This window comes from Carica papaya, chromosome 5 (genome assembly GCF_054855325.1).
Source record: "Carica papaya isolate Zhongbai chromosome 5, ASM5485532v1, whole genome shotgun sequence".
NCBI classification, from domain to species: Eukaryota; Viridiplantae; Streptophyta; class Magnoliopsida; order Brassicales; family Caricaceae; genus Carica; species Carica papaya.
In genome coordinates this window covers 45,228,177-45,251,399 of record NC_142313.1, presented here as the reverse complement: position 1 = coordinate 45,251,399, position 23,223 = coordinate 45,228,177, and the positions used below count along the sequence as shown (strand labels likewise).

The window sequence follows — 23,223 nt, the reverse complement described above, 5'->3', positions numbered from 1 at the left end:
ACGACAGTAGTTACAACGATAGCAGTAGTGATAATGTTAATAGGAGGTGCCATAAGTGCTCCTAAAACATGGATTGTGGGAGATGAATATGGTTGGGACACCATCATTAACGTCGAACAATGGCCGGAAGGAAAACACTTCTATGCTGGTGATATACTTGGTATGTATATCTATCTATATGTAATATATCTCTTCATGTATGTACATATATATATGTAAATTAATTAGTTATTTTTTGTTTTAAAATATATTACAGTGTTTAACTACGATTATCGAGACAGCAACGTGGTGAAGCTATTAAATAAGACAGGATATGATACGTGCACAAAACCAGAAGGTGCCGAGGAATATGAATCGGGAAATGATAAAATTCCACTTGATTTTGGACTCAATCACTTCATTTCTGGTTATCCCGTACAATGTCAAGCTGGCTTGAAGATGTTCATTAATGCCACGGCTCCCCCAAATTGAACATTAATGTACTTTTTAGATTCCTGATATTTTAATAAATACTATAAGCTATTGTTTTCGACATGTTTCACGAATTAAATGCTTAATATATATGTTTACGATGCAAGTCATATTAAAATTTTATACGTTTGTGTTCACTAACATGGTATAAACTATAATAAGTCATACATCAATGCTATATATGACGTCGATCACAATTCAAATTGATATTTTCTAAATTTTAAAATCATTCATTAAATTGCTTGTAAATGTTTAATATATCTGTTAAGTATCGAATTAAATTTTATAAATTTTAAAATTGTTTCGTAAGTTAATGTAAATTATGATAGAACAGATATCAATGTTACGTATTACATCGACTGCAAATCATATTAAAATTTTATAAATTTCAAAATTATTCACTAAATTGGTATAAAATATGATAGATCATACATCAATCAATATAATTAAACGTAAGATATACATTAAATTCACTTTTACTTTTAAATCGAAAACTTGTGTACATGTTACAATATACGAGCCAGGAGTGGCAGTTGGGTTTGGAGCGATTATGCGGAGTTCTTCCGGCCATCCGATTCTTGTGCTCTCGGCTACTCTACAAGGGTGTCGATCGTTCATTCCAAGCAGACCTTCTGGTTTGTAGACCCACCCTAAAGTATATTCAAGATCACATTCACCATCCAGGAATCGTAGAACTCGATGCTAAATTGGTTCATACAGCTATACTCTCCGCAGAAGAAGACAGCTGAGAATTCAGCTCCATAATTCATGATTCCAGAGACGGCCATCCGATTCTCGTGCTTTCGGCTACTCTACAAGGGTGTTGATCGTCATTACTACCAAAGCTTCTGGTTTGTAGACGCACTTTAAAGTATATTCAAGCTCACTTTCACCATCCAGGAATCGTAGAACTCGATGGTAAATTTGTTCATACAGCTATACTCTCTGCAGAAGAAGACAGCTGAGAATTCAGCTCCATAAGTCAGGATTCCAGAGACGGCCATCCCATTGTGGTGTTCTCGGCTACTCTACAAGGGTGTCGATCGTCATTCCAAGCAGAGCTTCTGGTTTGTAGACGCACCCTAAAGTATATTCAAGATCACTTTCACGGCACATGAATAGTAGAACTCGATGGTAAATTGGTTCATCAGCTGCACTCTCTGCAGAAGAAGACAGCTGAGAATTCAGCTCCATAATTCATGATTCCAAGAGACGGCCATCCGATTCTTGTGCTCTCGGCTACTCTACAAGGGTGTCGATCGTTCATTCCAAACAGACCTTCTGGTTTGTAGACGCACACTAAAGTATATTCAAGATCACTTTCACCATCCAGGAATCGTAGAACTCGATGCTAAATTTGTTCATACAGCTACACTCTCCGCAGAAGAAGACAGCTGAGAATTCATCTCCATAATTCAGGATTCCAGAGACCTTCTTCTTCGAGACCGGCTTAGATATTGTGCTCGCGTAGATTCGAAAACAATGTAATAATTAAAAAACACACACACACACACACATATATATATATATATATATATAGACACACACATTATGATCTAATTAATATAATAGCTTCTATTTATATACTTGTATGAGTTTATAATTTAAAATATTAAACATAACTTGTACACATTAAGAAATTAGGAATTGTTTTTAAAAGCATTATTTACGAAGAACATATACCTTAAAAGTGGATTAATTAGCAAAATTACTCTATTAATTTAAATATAATTATAAAAATATATTTACCCTCCAATTTTATTTTATTTTTAAAAAAAATTAAAATTACAATTTCTTTATGATAAGATTAATAAAATCTTATTCTAAAAAAAAAAATAATAATTAAAATATTACTTAGTAATGATGAATGTTATTCAGCATTACAGCTCATCTTCTTCTTGCATGAGTATAAACCCAGACGCGGTTCTTTTTTTCTTCTTGCATTACTACGATTCATCGTATTAGAACCAGATTGTCGGACACATACACACACAGAGAGAGAGATATATATATATATATATATGTATGTATATATATAAAGTACTAGTTTCGTATTCCTACATTACCGGAAGAGAATTGAGAAAATATTAATGTTCTCTTTTTTATGTTTGGAATCATTTTGACTAAAGTTGCTGGGTATCTCTCTCTGTTTCTCCAAGTATTTCAGTTTCACTCACTTTCAGATTCTGGGTCTTGTATTTTTGAATTCTATTTGAGTTCTTCGTTCTGTTCATTTGATTTTTTTTTTTTTTTGAGTAGTAAAAACCAGTGGCTATGGAATCTCTTCGTCTGAGTCTATACATTATGGGGTTTTGCTGCTTTTTAATCGTGGTAGCTTACGCTGCAACAGATCCCAATGACTTGAAAATCCTGCTTGATTTCAAGAACGGATTGGAGAATGCAGAGCTGCTGAAATGGCCTGAAAATGGCGATGATAATCCTTGTGGTCCGCCATCTTGGCCTCATGTCTTTTGTGCTGGCAACAGAATCACCCAAATTCAGGTTCAAAACATGGGTCTTAAGGGACCCCTTCCTCAAAATTTCAACCAGCTTATCGAATTGTACAATTTGGGTTTACAGAGGAACAGATTCAATGGCTCTTTACCCAGTTTTAGTGGGTTGTCGGATTTGGAGTTTGCTTTTTTGAATGACAATGAATTTGATTCCATCCCTTCAGATTTCTTTCGAGGACTCACTAGTCTACGTGTTTTGGCTCTGGATAACAATCCCCTTAACGCCACTACAGGATGGGTGATTCCTCCAGATTTGGTTAGTTCAGCTCAGTTGGTAAATTTGTCTTTGATACAATGCAATTTGGTAGGACCTGTTCCTGATTTCTTAGGTAAGTTTTTATCACTTCAAGCTCTCCTTCTTTCGTACAATAGATTGACTGGTGATATTCCCGAGAGCTTTGGGCAGTCTATGATGCAGATTTTGTGGTTAAATGGTCAAAGTGGTGCTGGGTTGAGTGGTAAACTTGATGTGTTTACAAAAATGGTGTCATTGACACAGCTTTGGTTACATGGTAATAAATTTACAGGGACAATACCAGAGAATATTGGGAATTTGAAATTGTTGAAGGATCTTAATCTGAATACCAATGAGCTTGTTGGGTTGATTCCTGAGAGTTTAGCTAATATGGAGCTAGACAATCTGGTTTTGAATAACAATTTGTTTATGGGTCCAATTCCTAAGTTTATGGCTGGTAATGTTTCTTATACTTCTACTACTTTTTGTCAGTCTAAACCTGGTATTCCATGTGCTCCAGAAGTTAACGCCCTTTTAGATTTTCTTGGTGGCTTGAATTACCCATTTAATCTGGCTTCTCAATGGTCTGGTAACAATCCATGTGAAGTGCCTTGGTTGGGATTGTCTTGTAATCCACAGTCTAAGATTTTCTCTATTAATTTGCCTGGTTATAATCTTAGCGGTGTGCTCAGTCCTTCGCTTGCCAAGTTAGATTCATTGATGGAAATCAGGGTTGCAGGAAACAATATCAGTGGTACTATTCCTGAGAATTTCACCACATTGAATTCACTGAAATTGTTGGATATTAGTGCAAATAATTTTGAACCTCCATTGCCCAAATTTGCTGACTCTGTTAAGATATTGACTGAGGGGAATCCTCTTTTGGTTGCTGGGGGTAATAGAAGTTTCTCGCCTCCTAGCGAGAGTCCAGCATCTACACCAACTACTCCACCTTCATCAACCACAAGTCCACCTTCCCCAAGGCCTGATAGGAACTCAAATTCATCTAGTTCCCACCAAAATGACTCTCAACCAAAGAGTTTTATAACCAGGCTGGTAACTCTGACTGGAGTAGCAAGTGTGGCAGCATTGGTTCTGCTGTTAATTTCTGTATCTGTATATTGTTGTAAGAGGAGGAAGAGCAGTACAGAAGATTGTAATTCCATTGTTGGTAACCCTAGAGAGTCATCTGATTCAGGAGACAAGGCTAAGACAATTGTTAATAAGAGCAGTTCTGGAGGCATACCTGCACAAACTGTCCAATACCCTGGGAGTGATGTCAGTGAAGGAACAGAAAACTCTGATGTGGTGGAAACTAGATCTCTGGTCATATCTGCTCAAGTTCTTCGCAGGGTGACTGAGAATTTTGCACCAGAAAACGAGCTTGGTCGTGGTGGATTTGGAACCGTTTACAAGGGTGAGTTGGATGATGGTACAAAAATAGCAGTAAAGAGAATGGAGTCTGGTGTAATTAGCAACAAAGCATCAAATGAATTTCAGTCTGAAATAACAGTTCTTTCGAAGGTTAGACACCGCCATTTGGTATCTCTTTTGGGTTATTCAATTGAAGCTTCGGAGAGGCTTTTAGTGTACGAGTATATGTCTCAAGGTGCTTTAAGCAGACATCTTTTCCATTGGAAGAGATTAAAGCTGGATCCTCTATCTTGGACAAAAAGGCTCGTAATCGCATTGGATGTTGCTCGAGCAATAGAATATCTTCATAGTCTAGCCCATCAAACGTTTATACACCGAGACCTCAAATCTTCCAACATTCTTCTGGATGATGACTTCCGGGCTAAAGTATCAGATTTTGGACTGGTGAAACTCGCCCCTGATGGGGAAAAATCTGTTGTCACAAAGCTTGCTGGAACTTTTGGCTACCTAGCACCCGAATATGCTGGTAAAAAATCTTCTCTCAAACATTCTAAATGTTTAATTCTTATAAAAATTATAATCGACTTTAATAATAATAAATTTTTTTCCTTTTATAGAACTTATTTGTATTTAAGTTTTTATTAAATTTTTTATAATTTTTTTCTACATATATCTAAACGTTCTAAATTAGATCTGATGAACAAAAATTTAACAAATTAGAAAATTTAATGATAAATATTGAAGAACATATGCATGTATATGTTTTACCTAGTCATGGATTTTTTTTGATTCATGGAGAAATTTATAAAGTTCTCAACTTTATATCTTAGCAACTACCTATCCTGTTACCTTGTATTTTGCTTCTAGGTAGCTTGTTTCTCAAGTTATAATATTTACAAGTTCTCTTCTGGCTTGTTTCTAAACATGGTAGCAGATCAAAACAACTTAATCCATACTTGCATCTTGCAACTCCTATATATTTACTGAAATTGTCATGGTTGCAGTGATGGGAAAGATCACAACAAAAGTGGATGTGTTCAGCTTTGGAGTAGTATTAATTGAACTTCTGACTGGACTAACAGCTCTTGATGAGGATCGGTCTGAGGATCGAAGGTACTTAGTTGAGTGGTTTTGGCGAATTAAGTCGAACAAAGACGAACTTATGGCTGCCATCGATCCAGTTCTCGAAGCCAACGAAGAAACACTCGAGAGCATGTGTGTCATAGCTGAACTTGCCAAACATTGTACCGCAAGGGAACCAAATCATCGACCGGACATGGGACACGCTGTGAATGTTCTTGCTCCTCTGATCGAGAAATGGAAGCCGGTGGACGATGCATCCAGGTATTATTCGGGGAATGATAACGAGACACCTCTTCCCCAGATGTTGGAGGTATGGCGACAAGCTGAAGGGAAAGATGTTAGTTATTCTAATGGTAATGATAGCAGAGGAAGTATTCCATTAAGGCCATGTGGATTTGCAGATTCCTTCACCTCTGCTGATGGTAGATGAATGTATGTATTGATTTAATCGAAGGGGTAAAGTTGTTTGGTGGTGGATTTTGAATTTGATTCTTTGCTTCGAAGAGGGTAAGAGATAAATTATGAATATACTTTATTTGGTATTTATATAGATTGGATTATGTTTGAACTTTCATTACCAAGAAAATTATTTGTTTATAGAATCATGTATGACACCTGCAACTGTCACCTTCCTCACGTCGTGGAGAATAGATACACACATACAAATGTATAAGTGCAGAAAATAGATTTAGAATGAGAATCCTGACTCGGCTTTTCCAGATATCTATATATATGTATCTATACACGCACATATTTTTAAAACTTCTTCTCTTATTTTCGTCATGCTTGGAATGGCAGTATAGAGAATTTATTAAATCTAATATTTTTTTGCTTACGAGTGTATATGTAACCAACATTGCATAATAGTATAAACAAGTGAACACTTCGTTAATCATATTGCACATACTGTATATATATATATATATATATATATAGTCCTTACAAAAACGATCAGAAGAAGCATTAATCTTCCTTCACCAAAAACCAAACAACCAAAACTCAAGAGAGTTACAATAGCATGAAGGTCAAGTCTTCACATTTTTAGACCAAAATCAAGTGCAAATGGAAATACACACACACACACAAACACATATATATATATATATATATGAGTGGAGATATTGATCATGGTGTTGTTGGTTTCTTGGGAGTATTGCCATTGTGGTGCAGTGGATCTGGACCAGAGGGAACTGTTCTTAGCTCCCAATCCCCCATCCTCTCCCTGTTATCAACTCCACCCATTAATCCCTTCCCTAGATACATGTTTGCTCCTTCTACCACCTGTATACACACACACACACACACACACACACACACACACATATATGTAAATATACTCGCACATATATAAACAATGCCAAATGAAATTCATTACCTTTCGGTTAACAGCTGCATTGACATAAAAGCAGCCATACCCAGAACTGCAGTCTGTCGCAAATTAATCATAACAAGTTCATTAACGTTTCACAGTCAACATACGTATACATGTATATACAGTGTGTGTGAGTGATTATGTAGAGTTAGAAAGAGACCATGAACATGTTGCACGGTAACCAAGCAGACAACCAGCAGCAGAGTTACACTGGTAATCTTTGACGTGAACTCCATATTAGCTATATATATAAGTATGCTTCCAGGGAGCAAGAGTCAGAAGAGGAAGCCGAAGAAGAGAGATAAAAAAAAAAGAGTTTGGTGATGGAAGGGTGGAAAGTTGGGATGAACTTATAGAGAGAAAGGATTAAAAGATCGAGAAGGTGCATGCAAATGATTAGGTAAGCAGCCATTTTTGGAGAAATGATTAAAAGCTTTGGATTAGATTTGAACTGATCGCGGCTGACGACGGCGCCGGCGTGAAAAGACCTTCCACCTTCATCCCTTCCTTCCCACCTGAGATCCTCTTTTTGCACCTACTCTGTGTTTGTGTGTGTGTATACATATATATATATATATATATATATACAATATGACATCATTATTGATGTTAATTTGCAGAAGACAAATCAGCTTTACAGAAAATCAGACACTGTGCATGTTACACCTGAAATACGTTAGCAAGGTCAGTTTTCCGTTATGCTTCTAATTTTTTATAGTTATATCCTGTCTAAAATGTACTACTGTAAACCCAGAAGAAAACTTATATACATAATATATAGATATAATACAATATTTAAAGGTAACCCACATGCTTTCTCCTGCTGTTAGAAGAAATTGTTGCACTAATATAATAAAAAATTAAATCTTTATACATTTATAAAGTTTGAACTTATAATTTTTAAATAAAATATAATAATTTTAAGACTGTAATGGCATTAAATGGTCCGATATAAATAGATTTGACTGTATGTATATAAATATATGATTTGATTTGAAAAGACTAAAGTGTCCCAAAATGTATTTAAGGAACTAATAATGGCAAATACTGTACTTCAGATTTTGTTATCAGAGATTCCTTTTAGTACCTTTTTAAGGCGCTTCCAGACTGCATATATGTATGTATATATATATATATATGTAAATATCTGTCTCTACATGCTGATGATCATCATGATGTGTGATGGATGGGACTGACTGATTCAGTCCCCTACCTCCCCCATCCCCCCTCCCCATCATTCTTTCTTTAAGAAACGAAAATTAAAATTTTGTATTTCATTATATATACATACATATAGTCAGTTATGATACTATATATTTGTATACATGAGTGACGATCATGTTAGTTGAATATGTCCCCTATTCATATTTACAATAATCTAACTGTAGTTCAGTTTATGATTCTGCTCATGTGAGTTAAGCTGAAAGAAAAAAGAGAATTCCCCATATTGCACAAAATATTGAGATACACTACAATCTGTTCAAGATTTATATATATTGCACAATCATTTATATGTATATTTACATATGATCTATATGATCCTGTAAATATACAGCAGATCAAAACAAGAGTAATCCACAAATGTAGTATAACAAAACGAATTCCCATCTCACACCCTCATCTTAATAATTTATATGTTATATATATATATATATATGATATTATGATCCTGCAGATATACAACAGACCAAAACAAGAAAAAGGAGAATTCAGTTTATGATTCATATTTGCAATAATCTAACTGTAGTTCAGTTTATGATTCTGCTCATGTGAGTTAAGCTGAAAGAAAAAGGAGAATTCCCCATATTGCACAAAATATTGAGATACATTACAATCTGTTCAAGATTTATATATACTGCACAATCATTTATATGTATATTTACATATGATCTATATGATCCTGTAAATATACAGCAGATCAAAACAAGAGTAATCCACAAATGTAGTATAACAAAACGAATTCTCATCTCACACTCTCATCTTAATAATTTATATGTTATATATATATATGATATTATGATCCTGCAGATATACAACAGATCAAAACAAGAGTAGTGCACAAATGTAGTAGTATCAATAAATTGAATTCCCTTCTCTCACCCTCAAACTTAATTATCTGTACGACGAGAGTCTAGACCCCTATCCTTCCTTGTTCTTGCTACAAACAAGTCTCTAGATTTGATCAGGCCAGGAATGCACCCAATCATAGTTGTGAAGGGGAATTGTGCAACTGCTTCTTTCCTTCCAAGCGAAACAATTGCAAGCACGGAACCAGAACTAGGCTTGTATGTCGCCATCTTGCTTTCTTTTCCACCGCCCATCAATAACTTCAAGTTCTTCGCAACCACTAAAGCGTGCTTTTGTGCTATATACCCTTGTTTGATTTCCTGGCGTATTCCATATACAATTTATCAATGCTTGATGGCATTTACATGAGAAATATTAATATCAACATCATAAACCAAAGACAAAGATCTTGTTCGTCCTAAGTCAGAATGCAGAATTAACAATTTTGTTAGATGACTTCTAAAGTAACTTATGTAACTTGATCCTTTAACATTTGGATCTAAAGGATTTTGAGTTAGTAAATTTGCCAAGTTATAAAGTTCATAGCTTAAAGAGCTCTTCTATTTCAAGTTAAACCAACACGGAGTTTGAAGGAACTGATGGGACAGAAATTACCTGAATATTAGTAATATCGCCTATTGCAAATATGTTTCCACGACCCTTTACTCTCAAGTGCTCATCGACCATCACCCTTCCATGACTATCCAAGCTATCCTTCAATATGCTATCATTAAGCCATGATGAACTCAGAGGTTTTGCTGTGCATAGAAAATGGCAGTCTGCTTCAATTGTTTCTCCTTCAGACGTTTTATACACTTTGCCTCCATCAGAAACAGAATTTAAATCGACGGATTGCCCCAATATTACTTCAACTCTCTTTGAAGTTAACCAATCTAGACTTTTATCAGCAGCTTTTGGCCCAATAAATTCCAATAACCTGGCTCCTTTATGCACCAGAGTAACCTTCTTATCTGGGAAATCAACAGCAATTTCTCCAGCTAGTTCAACACCAGTAGGACCTCCTCCAACAATCAAAACAGAACCAGAGGAACTGATCTTTTCATATTCTGCAAGTAAAAAGATTGCAAAATAACTTGAGTAGGTAGATAATAATATCCGTACTGTCATGCACTTTAAGAACAATTAGTCATACAAATTTTTATGTTCATTTCCATATTGCTAGTACCAGAAAATGTTACCTGCTTCATGGGTCATTATGTTATGCAGTATATGTTGTCATAATAAGTTTAAGTGATTGGTTATTTTGAAAATGCTGTGCATGGTAACCATTATTGGAGTGTTTGTATGTTAAGTATCTATGTGTATATGCACAAATATATGTCAAGATTGTACCTAACCTGCCATAAGCTATACTGCACAAAAGCAGGGAGTAGAAAAAAAGAAGAATAAAGCAAAAAGAAAGGTGAAAAGAATAAGGCATTGCTTGAGCAATATGTTATGTTACCTGCTTGGTATTGATTAATTCTCTCCCTCTTAGTTACAGGAACGGGATCCTTATGGCCGGTAGCAATAACAAGATAATCATAAGCAACCAGGCGGCCTACTGAAGTCAATACTTCAGTTTCAGAGATATTGATTGCATTAGCTGTAATAATTTGGCCGTTTGTAAGGTAATCCTTATGGTTGATAACTGATCTCTCTGCAAATGATGGTTCCACCATTGACCTCAATTTTGCCCATGTGATCTCAAAATACTCCTTCCTGTTTTCAGTTGATTTTTTCACTCAGCACAAAGATAATAACGCTATAATGAAGAGAATTCTACATGTACATACGTTTTGGCTTTATATGTGTGTGTATATATATATATATGTTAGGACTCTGCTTCCTATCAAAAGCTATCCTATTTATCTCATTCTATATAACTCAGGAATTTAACAAGCTATAATATATATATATATATATATATGTTAGGACTCTGCTTCCTATCAAAAGCTATCCTATTTATCTCATTCTATATAACTCAGGAATTTAACAAGCTATAATATATATATATATATATATATGTTAGGACTCTGCTTCCTATCAAAAGCTATCCTATTTATCTCATTCCATATAACCCAGGAATTTAACAAGCTATAATCCTTCTTGCGTCTCTCTGGTAGAAGTCATTGAATCCTTGGTTACAAAAATGCAGCACATATATATAGATGTCTGTGGATGTTTTGCGTGTGTACGTATATATTGAAGTAAATACACATTTAGTTAACTCCATTAACACTGAATTTCTCTATCAAATTTTACAGTTGATGTTAGGTCAAACCCTCAAATAAAGGAACCCAAAAATTTAAAGACGAACAGAAAAAATTTCAGATATTGAGGACCAAAAGACTTTTAAGCTCTCACATCTCAATTCATTAACAAGCATTCCAGATAAGAAACAAAAGAAGTCAATAGAATTTCTTACGGATCAATGAGGGTGACACTAGCGACGAACTGTAGAGATTTCGCGATGAGAGAGCCAGCAATACCGCCTCCTACCACCACCACTCGCTTTGTGGATCCTCCAAAATCGGGTTGGCTGTCCATGATTCTGATTAAAATGAATAAAACCCAGAAAAGATTTAACGTCTAACAAATGGCGGTGTGGTGGAGCTGGGGATTTATAGGTAGAATAACGCGTTGAAGGGTTCTTAAAGAAGAAGAAGAAGAAGAAGGAAGGATTCAAAGGACAAGAAGGCACTCTGCTATAATTGGATGGAAAGCTCTAATTACCCGAGCCAACAACTGATTGGTCATTTTACATTTACCCAAAGCAAAACAAGTCTGATAGTCAACGCCATTATCCTTTTTCTTTTCTCGGTGAGGAGTGTAAAAATGGTATTTGAATGTTTATTAATGCCGACCAGATCATCTTTTCGTGTAATGGGCTGGTTGATTCTCTTTGAATACTTCATCAGGGATTCAAACTTTTCTAAAAGTAATATTTTGACAATCATTTTGCACAATATAACAACTATTATTTTTGCCTTGTAGCAACAAGAAAACGAATTTCTTGTCCGCGAAGGTACATTTGGCAGGCTCATGGACATACTTCTTTCTTTGAATTAAAAAAAAAAAAAAAAAGGGCTTCTAGAAATACTTGGTGTGTAATTATACATGGGTTAAGAAAAAAAAAAAAGCAAAGTATGAATTTTTTGGATTTAGGGTTTCAAAGGGTGCTTAGAAGTTTCCTTTTCAAAATTTAAGTAGAATTAAAAATAAGATTAAAATTTTACAAATCATACATTATAAAATAAAACGAGACGAGATATACCCGTCTCGTATTCTATTAACTTCGAATTATTACTCGTTCCATTCGAAACGAATTAAGACGAAGTAATAGATAACTCGTTTATGCACCAACTCCTTCATAGTTAATTCTTGCTTTCCACACGAAACTCATTCTCTGTGACTTTCTCATTATCCCTCAACCAAGCAATGACATCACTTGACGTCGTTGTTCTTCTCTAAATCAATGTTATGATTTCAACAATTAATTCTGGAACCTTAAAAACACCCAACACCCATGCATTCCAACTCTCCTTCCAACCAAATTTGACAATCAATTCTCCACCGACCACAAATTTTTTGCATTCATTCTAGAGAAGGTTCCAACCATCTTCCTACTCCAATTTTGCTTTTTGGACGAAAATCGTCTCAAGAACATCTTTCATCCAACCACACGTTTTATCGTACTTGTATAATCTAACATGATTAAATGAAACTGAAAGAAAATTACTGCAGTGAAGCATAACTCTTCACTGTCTTTCCCTCCATTGTTTCAGAAAATTACCCTTTCTCTGTCCTCACATCTGTAGATTTACACAAAAAAAGATGTTCTATTTGCTCCTGGTGACAGAAAACCCTGGAAGAATATTTCTTTTCCATAAAAAAAAAAAATGGCACGAAGGTTTTGCAGCATACAACTCTAATCAAATCCTGGAGCTCAAGGGCAATCCAGATAAATCCAAAATCTAATACCATCTTAAAACCAATGCCATCTTATCTGCTTTATCTTGCATTACGACAGCACGTACATAAAAGCTTTAACCGAGATTGTGAGAGAGAACTCGGAGAAGCTATAGAATGATACAAACGAAGTTCAATCGATTAAAGTGAAGGGTTACGATTATAAGCTTTCCCTACATTATGATCGATCTCTATATGCAATCAATTCTTACTCATTTTGATATAAAATATAATATTAAGATTCTGTTTAAGAGAAAAGAAAAAGCAATAAGAATATTTAGCCATGGGCCTTCTACTATCACTGATTCTCATTCAAGATTTCATTTTCAGAAGACTCCCATTGTCTCAATAGTGTCTTTCTTGTTTTCCTCTTTACCAGTCAAGTACAAATATATATATGTGTGTGTGTGTGTGTGTGTGTGTGTGTGTGTGTGTAGAAGCTTTACCCTTTAATGATGGAAGCAAATGACCGAATTAGTCTCAAAAAAATCCACGGCAATTATACATTAACAGGCACCTGCAGGATGATACACCGAATAAGAAACGAAACTTCATATCTGCATGAACTCTTTACTCAAAAACTCCCTACGATTTCCAAGTATATTTTTGAACATATTTCAAGATTTATTGAAAATGGATGCCAATGTCTATAGGCCTAAGTATACCCCTAACGGCAGACAGAACAAAGAACCTAGCAGGTCCAGCCAAATTAAAGATTAACAAATGTAAGTAATGATGATGATAAAAACAAAGATTCTGATGATCGTATGCAGATTTTTGCAAAATTGGACAAGACAATGCCCACCCATCCTTTGCAGAGATTTTCTTTTATAACCATCTCTTGTAGTTAAAAGCAATTGCAGAATAAAAGATCCACATTCTTAGGTCTGTTAGTCTCCAACAAACTGCATCAAAATTCACCACAAAATATGTGTTCGAGCATATATTTCCACTATGCTCATTGTAACACGAGTGAATTCTAAATTTACAAGAAGAACGTCTTTCCTTACAGAGTAAGACCTTATGAATCAATATCTTAACATTATCCGACGATGGTTACAAGTACATGTTCTTAGTAGTTGGATAACCACTTGCACTTACCACACTGCAACATATCCATAATTTAGCTGGACATAAAATTATTCGTATGGTCGCTATGTACAGAAATGAAACTCGTTGAAAGAATTAAGAATGAGGCAAAAAGATGATGCCTAATCATTCTGTTGAAAAATTTAAATTGAAATTGGGCATGCAGAAAGCATGAAAAAAAATATCTAATCACCAGAGAGATGTCAATAAACCTGAAACCAGAGCAAGCTTACCACAAATGCAATACCTCAGCAACTCCGTCCACTGTCCTCGCTCATCATTCCCTTCAGACTCTTCGCTAACCAGATAGCTGTCTCCCTTGGGGAGACCTTATCCTTTCCAAAAGGTTTCAAAACAACTGCAAGCTCTTCTAGCCTATTTTGCTCAAGTAACTCTGCAGAGAGCTCTAAGAGACCCTCAAGTGCCTCAGCCCTCTGCCTGAAAGATTTGATGTCTAAAGTTTCCTTAGCTGGTGCTTCCACCTCCATCACAGTTGAATTAGGTTTTACTACCTCAGTAGGTTCAGATTTTGGAACTGAAGTGGGGTTTCCCAAAGAAGGGTTTCTGATATCCATCTCCTTAACATTAGGATAATCAGAAATATTTGATTTCAAACTAACAGCATCAGAGCAACTTGGTGATTTAAGGGTCACCGGAGCTGTTGTGCTTCTCACATCCAACTCATCCCTCACTACATTGATAAGCCTTCCAACATCCACATTTTGAACCCCCATCTCTACTGTTTCCATAACTGGCTGGTCACTCCCAACACGGAAACTACTATGCCGAATAACATGTATGACATCATCAAATGCTGGAGGAAGATGGGAAGAAGTTGGCTTTTCAACTATTTGGGTTTGCAAAATGCTTCCTTTATCTTGCTGCAAGGACTTTTGGCAAGCAGAAAAAGGCGAAGCAATAGTCGTATTGTCTGCAACTGATGACAGAAGTTCCTTAACAGTGAATTTATCATCACCACTAGGTGGGGATTGCAGATTTGATTGCAAAGAGTCACTGGGCTTACTACTAGGTCTGATAAAAGAGGAAAGAAGATTTGATTGCAAAGAGTCATCAGGGCTACTGCTATGTCTGCTTAAAGAAGAATCATCCCTGCTACTTGACCTGCTAATGAGGGTATTATCTTTACAAACAAAAATTTCTTCCAAAGTTGGAACTAGAAGATCCTGGGTTGAACTTGAGCTCATTCTGCCATCAAGAGAAGTTATATTCTGAACATCTAAGGTAACCTTGGAGGGTTCAGTCGAAAATGTAACAGACTTGGAATCATGTAGAAGGTTCCCTGTAGAAAGATTATCGGGCATCTTGAAACAAGTAACAGAAGTTAAATTCTGAACATCTAAGGTAGCCTTGGAGGTTTCAACCAAACATGCAACATACTCAGGATCATGTGGAAGGTTTCCTGTAGAAAGATTATCGGGCATCTTGGAATACATAACAGAAGTTATATCCTGAACATCTAAGTTAGCCTTGCTGGTTTCAATCAAACATGCGACAGACTTGGGATCATGTGGAAGGTTCCCTGTAGACAGATTTTCATGCATCTCAGAACATATATTTGATGAACGTAAGTTGGTGGGCTGATGTGATTCTAAACATTCAGTACGGGTGACTATCTCATGATCTGGGAGTGTCTCTTCTGTCACATCAATAAAAGGAGTTGTTGCATCATCACACAGCTCAAGAGCCAGCACTGACATTGAAGAAGATACAGAGTTGCTGCTATCTGTTTGCATTACTTTGGAGGACGCAATGGGAGTTCGACAAGGCTCCTGAATGATCTCTCCAGAAACTCGTCCAAGGTGACCATTGGACACTTGACGAGAAACAGTTTCTGGTGCCTGAATTACCTCAGAAGGATCTAACTTTGTGCCATTGCCTACAGCATTGGGATGATCAGTCCCCACTTGTCTCATACGAACAGGGAAGGAAGGCCGTTTAATCAAATTAGGCGGGGTTGTTTGCCTTGGCTTACCAGGACTTGCATCCTCCAAGGCACGCTTTACAGGACCAGAAGGTGGAATTCCATCATACCTCGGTTTTGTCTTTGGAAAGGAGTCAATTGCAGGTAACTGCAGAGCAAGTTTAGGTACACAAATAATCAGCTTATTTAACTGAGGTTAAAAAAAAAAAACCGAGGTCATGACCATACCTGATGCTTCAAAGAATGTGATCCTTGAATCTGTTTTACTGGATCAGAGGCTAACTTTGCTGGTGTAGTGGGTGCATCTGTATTGGACTTCAATCCTGGAGCAGTTGCGCTGCCTTTCAAAACTTTGGATGATGGTTCTGTGTGAGTTCTGTGTATCGATACAGCCCCATTCTTTACTCGATTCCCTCTCATTGGAGAACCATTTTCTCTAGCTTTCCCCTCTTTTAGAGCCATCATAATATTTCTAATTGTTTTTGGTTGCTTTGGTTGAACATTTGGTAGGAGTTCATTAGAGGGTCTTATAACCCCATGCTCAACCATTTTTACACCACAATTGTTGGGGCCATTTTCATCTTCACACGGCAGAGGCTGCCTACAGCTATCTTCATCGTCAATAGAAACTGAATCAGTATCAGTTGCTTTGTTATCGCTACTTGGAACAGCAGCAGTTCTATCACTTGAAAGCAAACTGTCCTTATCACTACTTGAACTATTACTGTTCTGGCTTTCAGCCATATGCTTGCTAGCATCACGACCAGATGAAATAGGCTTCTCTGGCGAGCATGTTGTTGGAGAACTAAACAAGGGACGGTACTGATCAATGTAAGGCTGCAAATAGGGATGCTTCAAAATCTCCGATGCCTGAACAAGGAAAAAGCCAAGTTGTAGATGAAATCTAAGATGGAAAAAACTTTAATATATTAAGACTCGGAGAGATTGCATACACTTGGTCGATGCTCAGGATTCTTTCTTAGCATGCCCTTGATAAGTGTTTTCCTGTGCCAGTAATTGTAACAGTTAAATACCTGGCTAAGAAGCATTTGATTTAATGTCTTCTAAACAAATAAAATATAGACAATGATTAGGTTAAACCAAAATGCTTATGTGTCTCCACTCTAATGTAACCATAGCAACAACTTGACCCCGATCATCGGGACTCCCTCCCTCTCTCTTTCTTTATATTCTCTCTAATCTGATGCTAAAGGGACCTTTGCAACAACTTGGCCCCTACCCATGGAAGTGTTTTCAGAATCTAATTGAACTATCATAATTATAGTTCCGGAACAGTCCCAATTGAAAATTTCCTATACCCTTGGATCTGTTTTGTGGCTTCATAAACCACGTACTTTGTTGATGAAGTTAAAGAACAAGGGTATTACAGCTTTGGATAGTGAAGCCATAAGTGTACACCATTAACCCAGTATAAGAAACAGATACTTCCCTAGACCAAAGCAAAAGGAACAACTGAACAGGTAGGGATCCTGCCCATCCATAGAATAACTCGTAAAAAAGGTGAACCACAAATCTGAACTGCCTACCATAGTTATGATGAATGCCAGGATAAAGCCATAAACAAAGAGAAACATAAATTTTTTTTTCTCTCCTTACTATACTTTTTACTTTGCTAATTAGTGAATCAAATCCCTTGTTGGTCTTCTATCCTATTTTCCCTGAAGGAAGTATTAGAATCTTCATGCTCAAAGTAGATCAATCATGTTACATCAAATAACTTGACATCACTATGATATTTGTATCCAAGACTGCCTCCCTTCTCGCTTTCTAATCCTCTTTTATAATGCATTGGTTGACAATATGAAATTGACTTCAAATATATAGTCATAGCAAGACATCCCTACACTTGCCAAATGCAACATGTAATGAATGTCTTCTTTTTGTTTCTAAAGGAAATATGTAATAATATTAATATATATCAAAATGCAGATTCAGCAGTATTATAAATATACAAGTATGCCTACTGAGGTTTTCATAACTACAGGAACATTTCGGAATGTGCAACTCTTTTTAATGAATGTGTAAGTAGGACTAGTTTTATGAAGCTGAATACATTTAAAAGAAAAAAGCTTAGCTCTTTCTTATCTTCAGAGGGCATAATAACAGCTCTTGCCTTTTTGTTGAAATTTTTTAGAGTATGCAAAGAGGCTTTTGGTAAGTTACATATCCTGCTTCACAGGGATCAAAGCACAAGGGGGAAATATATGCCCAGGGGTCCAATCAATCATTACAAAAAGACACATTTAAAGAACAAAGAATGGCCAGTATATAAGCCATCTAAGGAGATATGCTTACCAAAGAGAATGGGATTATATCCAGAAAATCAGATAATCAGATGACAGAACCATGTTAAGTAGTCTGACCTAGCCTCAAATACACATCTTGGTCAGACAATGGCCAAGCAACCACAAGATAAAGATTTGAGAACACAAATGACATGCACCATCAACTACAATGTGGCACCAATACAACTATTCAAATGTGTCTACAAATCAACATCATCAATTTTATACAGATTTTCCATCACTTTTGATTCTTGGTTGTCATAACCTTACTAATATGATGTACTTCAGGAGAAAGCAAATTTCAAAATAACTTCGATCACTAAACAAAAAACAAGAATAAGCTTAGATGTGATGGAAACTCACAGTGATGGAGAATAGCAAGAAGGCAAAGGGCCAATAGACGAACGATTTATCTTGCTTATTAACCCAGCCATATCCTGAAGAAGAAAAGAAATGGACGGGAAGTAAGTCAGGTAGTGGTGGCTATCACGAGGGATATAATGATCATCATGCAAAGTATGCACTCAGTCGAAAACTCCCCAATGCTATTGGTGGGTCAGATGGCTTTGCAAATTATTTAATGATATTGTCCCAAAATATAAGACAACTACATCAATAAGAAAGTGCTCTTGAAAACATCCAGAATATACCATTACACCAAAATAAAGAAAGACGAGAAGTCTTACAAAAGCTTTAAAAGCTGGACGATGAGCAGCCATCTCATACATGCAGCATCCTGGCCAGCAAATGAAACCCTTAGCCTTGGGCATAATAAGATGATACACACTTAAAAACTGTGAAAGTAGCAGTTACCCAGGGACCAAATATCAGATTTGAAGCCATAAGGAATATCTGCAAGCAGTTCAGGGCACATATAGTTTGGAGTTCCAACCACCTGTAAATAATATGAACGACTAAATTCTTTTTCTTTTATTAGAATCTAGAGTTGACTTAAATTCTTTTAGAAATATATTTTTTTTAATAAACAAAGATTGAAGAAAATGAAGAGAAAACTGAAGCAAATTCAGTAATCTGTTATGAGAACTAACAGAGATGAGGCATGTTTTATTTCCAGCTCAATTATTCTTGCAGCCAATCGTTTAAGCGTTGTACCCAAATTTTTTTGCCTTAAAATATGTGATGCCTATCAGACAACACATGAATACATAAGATTGAACTTCTAGCATCTTAAAGGTAGCTGAAGTCTTTGGCCTTTCTTTCTTTTTCAGAGATGTCCTCAGCCATTTTTTTTTAAAGTTGATTTGCAAACCTAAATAAAATCAGAATGGCAGTTCATAACTTCTATGAATCTTTAGTCATGGAAATAATATATTTTTTCAATTAATCAACATTAGTGACAAATAATATATGCATAACATTATAGAGACCAGCGATTCAAGTTGTCACAATCAACAACATTAGGAAACTATCAATGAGAAATTATTTGCAAGCTTTACATCATGATTCATTTGATTTTGAAGACAATGTGATTAACATTCAAATAATTTGGAAGCATGACAATATCAAGGTCCTTGGTAGTGACTTTTATTCCATTTCCACCAAGTAAAAATGAAGCATAATAGTACAATTTACACATTAAAAATTTTCGGGTTTCTCCCATCTAGCACACAGTTTTCATAAAGGAACAGAACTATCATCTGACTAGTAATAACAAACCAAGGTGCAGATAATTAATCCTGCACTCTTCCGGCGTAAGTTAATGATTCATAACCACTAGGATTATCATCAAGCATGAAGAAAATATGGAAAGAAACACAAGAGTAATCATCTGCTATGAGCACATACAGAGGAAGCCAAATCGTCTGCCTTTAGAGTTTTTGCTAGTCCAAAATCCCCTAAACACAATGCAAAGAATAAGAAACAAAATTAGGATAAGTAGACAATACCATAGTTGTTAACAAAAGCAAATAGAACTCACCGAGACGAACATCCTGATCTTTGGTAAGAAAGATATTAGAACACTGCAAAGAAAAAGCTAGGAAAATGAGGCTAAAGAGATTCAAATATAAATGTGAAGAATTCAAATGACTAGCCCTAATAGTTGAACACACACCTTTAGGTCACGATGCAGAACGAAGTTCGAATGCAGATACTCAACTGCTAATAATAACTGTGCAAACCACTTGCAGAGTTTCTATAAAATGTACAGGAATTTTCAGCCCACAAACATGTCAATTTGAAAAACCTAAATTAAGCTTGCAAGCATACGAAAAAGAAAGAACAGAGAAAGGAAAAACATCCAAGTCAATACATGAACATACCTCCTCAGGAAAATAAATCCCATTGGATTTTTTCATTAATTCAGCCCTGTCATAAATGATCATAGGAGAAGAACGTGAAGAGATCTCTAATTTGTATGAATTAAATGAAGTAGAAATCAAGTGTTAAAACTGGAATGCTACTCACATGTCTCCACCTTCACAGTAACCCGTGACAATACAAACATAGCAACCCTACATTAAAATTAAGCACAAAAAGCAAATAAATAACAAGCTACCACTAAAAAGAAAAGTCTCTGGTAAATAAGTTTAGAACGTTTCAGAGCCTTACTTTCTCAACCCAAGCTTCTTTAAATTCGACAATGTACGGGTGTTGAACTCGCGCAATAAGAGCCATCTACATTCCACAAATCAGTCCCCAAAAGAAAGGGAAAAAAAAAAGAACATTTAGCCACATCTATATAAAAGAATAAAATCGATTGAGATACAAACAAAGCACAGTACCCATGCAATGAGCAAGAAATTAAACCTACCTCTTGATGAGCAGATCTCCTGCAACGTTCAGTTTGCCTAGCTAGCCTGATTTTCTTCAAAACATACCTGAACTCCAAAAAGAAGAAAAGACGAAAATTCATAATATATACATATTCATGTTCAAAGACTATATACACACATGCATATAAACCGTACTTCTTCTTCTCTGCCTTGTGGTGCACGAGAATGGCCGCACCAAAGGCTCCGCGACCGATCTGCTCCATGATCTCGTACTGATCCATTCGAGACTCCATTTCTCGTACCGTACACCGATCCACTAACAATCAACCGATCTAAATCGTGTCTCTCCACAATGTTCACGTCCGCATTTGCTCAAATAAATCAACTAATAAGTTCTTCTCACACCATTCTCGAATTTTCAGATCTCACAACGAACGCCTGCGAGCAGATCAAATCATTTGACACTTTCTCTGTTTCATATACAGACACTCTGTTCCCGTCTGTCAACCTCTAGTGGGAAGAAAAACGCTTTGGAGTTGAAAGATTTGATTTGAAAGTAATTATTCCACGATTAGATTCCTAATATCCTCCGCGATTCATTTCCTTTTCAAAAAAATAAAGATAGAAAAGAACCATTCCTCTCCACTCTTGCTTTCTTTTTCAGTTACTCCAACTCTACTCTTCAACTCTTCACTCCTGTGTACCAAAACGGAAAGGAGCTTTTCTCCTTCTCCTTCTCCTTCTTCTCCTTCTCCTTCTCCTTCTTCTTCTCCTATAATGATTAATTAACTGAACAGCTAACTATAAATGCCTTCTGTTGAACAATGGAGACTCCAAGGAGGGAGCTTATGGGTCTGCTTCTTTATACGCCGACACAACCAGCTGGTCTCCTCTTACCAGCTTGGATTATAGCCATTTCCCTCTTTTCTTTTTTCTTTTTTTTTCAGAAAAAATAATAATAATAATATTTTTTTAATTTGTATTTAAAAATATTTCAAACTAAAATTCACATTAAAATTTATAAAAAAAATTACTTCACGTTATTAATATATTTTTGTAATAATTATTTATTTTTAATTGGAAAATTAAAAATTAAAAATACAATTTAATTTTCTGGTTTTCAGATAATTATAAATTATATAAATTAATATTAAATATTTTTATCGGGAAAATAATTAATTAAGTAATTAAGGACATAATTTTTAATTTTTAACTCGTGAAATTACACATGCATAAGATTAAGTTGACTCCAAGTAATTATATACGTATATATGATATATATATATATATATATTATATTATATTATATTATATCTTATATGCATCATGCATCATGTGCGCAGTGATCATCCATTTCTTTTTCTTTTTGGATTTTATGGCAATAATTTAATTTGGTACTCATATATTATATATGGGTATCATGCCTATTACCTAATTAATTAATTAATTAATTAATCTAAAAAATTTGATCAACATAATAATTAAATTAATTAATTAATTAATTAAATTTTTTTGACCAACCTAATAATTAGTGCAAGATTGTTGGTATTCATAGAGACTTGTGTACGTAGAGATTATTTATATAATACTCTCTTATTTTTAAATGACAATAAATAATGTAACATGTGACATAACATATGATTAGTAATTTTATTTATTGGCTATTTGAATTATACTTTAAAATAAAATTTTAAATTTTTAACTTCTTACGAAAGTAAAATCGATGTATATTATATTGTACCGAAAAATTTCGTTCATTAAGTTTCATATTTATTAAAATAAAATTATGTGTAAAGAAATTATAGATCGATAATAATGTATTAAAATTAATTATTAAGGGTGTTTTATAAGATAACTTAAGTTATCATGATAATATTAAACCATAGTGGCCTAAAGAAGTAAAAGTCAAGTCACCTTAGGTTTGACCTTATAATAACAATAAGTGTGTGTGTGTATATGTGTGTGTGTACATATATATGTATGTGTATATTTATGTATGTATGTATGTATATGTATATGTATATGTATATGTATATGTATATGTATGTAATGGAGGAGTTGACA

At 35.3% G+C, this 23,223-nt stretch overlaps 5 protein-coding genes across 9 annotated transcripts; 2 read left to right on the top strand and 3 right to left on the bottom strand.

Annotated features, from left to right (window-relative positions):
• The first annotated feature begins 33 nt into the window (after positions 1 to 33).
• LOC110817313 (early nodulin-like protein 22) lies at positions 34 to 471 on the top strand. Its single transcript, XM_088220568.1, has 2 exons — positions 34 to 160; positions 257 to 471. Exons 1-2 carry the CDS (start codon positions 34 to 36, stop codon positions 469 to 471), a joined length of 342 nt encoding a protein of 113 aa, XP_088076694.1.
• A 1,952-nt stretch (positions 472 to 2,423) lies between these two features.
• On the top strand, positions 2,424 to 6,278 carry LOC110817297 (receptor-like kinase TMK3). 3 transcript variants are annotated; one of them, XM_088219315.1, is made up of 3 exons: positions 2,424 to 2,607; positions 2,822 to 5,119; positions 5,598 to 6,278. In XM_088219315.1, exons 2-3 carry the CDS (start codon positions 2,983 to 2,985, stop codon positions 6,104 to 6,106), a joined length of 2,646 nt encoding a protein of 881 aa, XP_088075441.1. In that variant the 5' UTR covers positions 2,424 to 2,607; positions 2,822 to 2,982; the 3' UTR covers positions 6,107 to 6,278. The 3 variants fall into 3 exon arrangements, with proteins under 3 accessions (XP_088075441.1, XP_021901461.1, XP_088075440.1); XM_022045769.2 differs by having other exon boundaries at positions 2,731 to 5,119; XM_088219314.1 differs by having other exon boundaries at positions 2,728 to 5,119.
• Positions 6,279 to 6,617: 339 nt separating this feature from the next.
• Positions 6,618 to 7,572, bottom strand: CLV3 (CLAVATA3). Its single transcript, XM_088220127.1, has 3 exons — positions 7,209 to 7,572; positions 7,052 to 7,104; positions 6,618 to 6,957 (listed from the first exon to the last, which is right to left on the bottom strand). The coding sequence occupies exons 1-3, from the start codon at positions 7,282 to 7,284 to the stop codon at positions 6,802 to 6,804; spliced, it is 285 nt and encodes a 94-aa protein (XP_088076253.1). The 5' UTR covers positions 7,285 to 7,572; the 3' UTR covers positions 6,618 to 6,801.
• Positions 7,573 to 8,822: 1,250 nt separating this feature from the next.
• Positions 8,823 to 12,126, bottom strand: LOC110817317 (uncharacterized). Its single transcript, XM_022045804.2, has 4 exons — positions 11,544 to 12,126; positions 10,581 to 10,837; positions 9,731 to 10,182; positions 8,823 to 9,435 (listed from the first exon to the last, which is right to left on the bottom strand). Exons 1-4 carry the CDS (start codon positions 11,663 to 11,665, stop codon positions 9,157 to 9,159), a joined length of 1,110 nt encoding a protein of 369 aa, XP_021901496.1. The 5' UTR covers positions 11,666 to 12,126; the 3' UTR covers positions 8,823 to 9,156.
• NEK6 (serine/threonine-protein kinase NEK5) lies at positions 10,731 to 22,079 on the bottom strand. 3 transcript variants are annotated; one of them, XR_015818936.1, is made up of 16 exons: positions 21,355 to 22,079; positions 21,198 to 21,264; positions 20,996 to 21,061; positions 20,852 to 20,898; positions 20,707 to 20,752; positions 20,499 to 20,579; positions 20,364 to 20,406; positions 20,231 to 20,280; positions 19,238 to 19,319; positions 19,111 to 19,160; positions 18,788 to 18,861; positions 17,072 to 17,123; positions 16,347 to 16,988; positions 14,424 to 16,266; positions 13,534 to 13,604; positions 10,731 to 10,837 (listed from the first exon to the last, which is right to left on the bottom strand). XR_015818936.1 is itself a non-coding variant. In XM_088219309.1 (14 exons), the coding sequence occupies exons 1-14, from the start codon at positions 21,450 to 21,452 to the stop codon at positions 14,425 to 14,427; spliced, it is 3,240 nt and encodes a 1,079-aa protein (XP_088075435.1). In that variant the 5' UTR covers positions 21,453 to 22,078; the 3' UTR covers positions 14,109 to 14,424. The 3 variants fall into 3 exon arrangements, 1 of the variants encoding a protein (XP_088075435.1); XR_015818934.1 differs by having other exon boundaries at positions 14,410 to 16,266; positions 21,355 to 22,078; XM_088219309.1 differs by lacking the exons at positions 10,731 to 10,837; positions 13,534 to 13,604 and having other exon boundaries at positions 14,109 to 16,266; positions 21,355 to 22,078.
• Between the last annotated feature and the right edge of the window lie 1,144 nt (positions 22,080 to 23,223).

What these genes read in the sequence shown, in the direction of transcription:
- LOC110817313 (XM_088220568.1), top strand. Translation starts at nt 34, where the DNA reads ATGTTAATAGGAGGTGCCATAAGTGCTCCTAAAACATGGATTGTGGGA. An exon ending in CTATGCTGGTGATATACTTG is followed by an intron (nt 161 to 256) that starts GTATGTATATCT and finishes AATATATTACAG; the next exon opens with TGTTTAACTACGATTATCGA.
- LOC110817297 (XM_022045769.2), top strand. Translation starts at nt 2,746, where the DNA reads ATGGAATCTCTTCGTCTGAGTCTATACATTATGGGGTTTTGCTGCTTT. An exon ending in CCTAGCACCCGAATATGCTG is followed by an intron (nt 5,120 to 5,597) that starts GTAAAAAATCTT and finishes TCATGGTTGCAG; the next exon opens with TGATGGGAAAGATCACAACA.
- CLV3 (XM_088220127.1), bottom strand. Translation starts at nt 7,284, where the DNA reads ATGGAGTTCACGTCAAAGATTACCAGTGTAACTCTGCTGCTGGTTGTC. An exon ending in TACCGTGCAACATGTTCATG is followed by an intron (nt 7,105 to 7,208) that starts GTCTCTTTCTAA and finishes AATTTGCGACAG; the next exon opens with ACTGCAGTTCTGGGTATGGC. An exon ending in ATGCAGCTGTTAACCGAAAG is followed by an intron (nt 6,958 to 7,051) that starts GTAATGAATTTC and finishes GTGTGTATACAG; the next exon opens with GTGGTAGAAGGAGCAAACAT.
- LOC110817317 (XM_022045804.2), bottom strand. Translation starts at nt 11,665, where the DNA reads ATGGACAGCCAACCCGATTTTGGAGGATCCACAAAGCGAGTGGTGGTG. An exon ending in AGTGTCACCCTCATTGATCC is followed by an intron (nt 10,838 to 11,543) that starts GTAAGAAATTCT and finishes AACTGAAAACAG; the next exon opens with GAAGGAGTATTTTGAGATCA. An exon ending in GCGATATTACTAATATTCAG is followed by an intron (nt 9,436 to 9,730) that starts GTAATTTCTGTC and finishes GGAATACGCCAG; the next exon opens with GAAATCAAACAAGGGTATAT.
- NEK6 (XM_088219309.1), bottom strand. Translation starts at nt 21,452, where the DNA reads ATGGAGTCTCGAATGGATCAGTACGAGATCATGGAGCAGATCGGTCGC. An exon ending in GTCCAGCTTTTAAAGCTTTT is followed by an intron (nt 18,862 to 19,110) that starts GTAAGACTTCTC and finishes TTTCTTCTTCAG; the next exon opens with GATATGGCTGGGTTAATAAG. An exon ending in TCTTGCTATTCTCCATCACT is followed by an intron (nt 17,124 to 18,787) that starts GTGAGTTTCCAT and finishes TTACTGGCACAG; the next exon opens with GAAAACACTTATCAAGGGCA.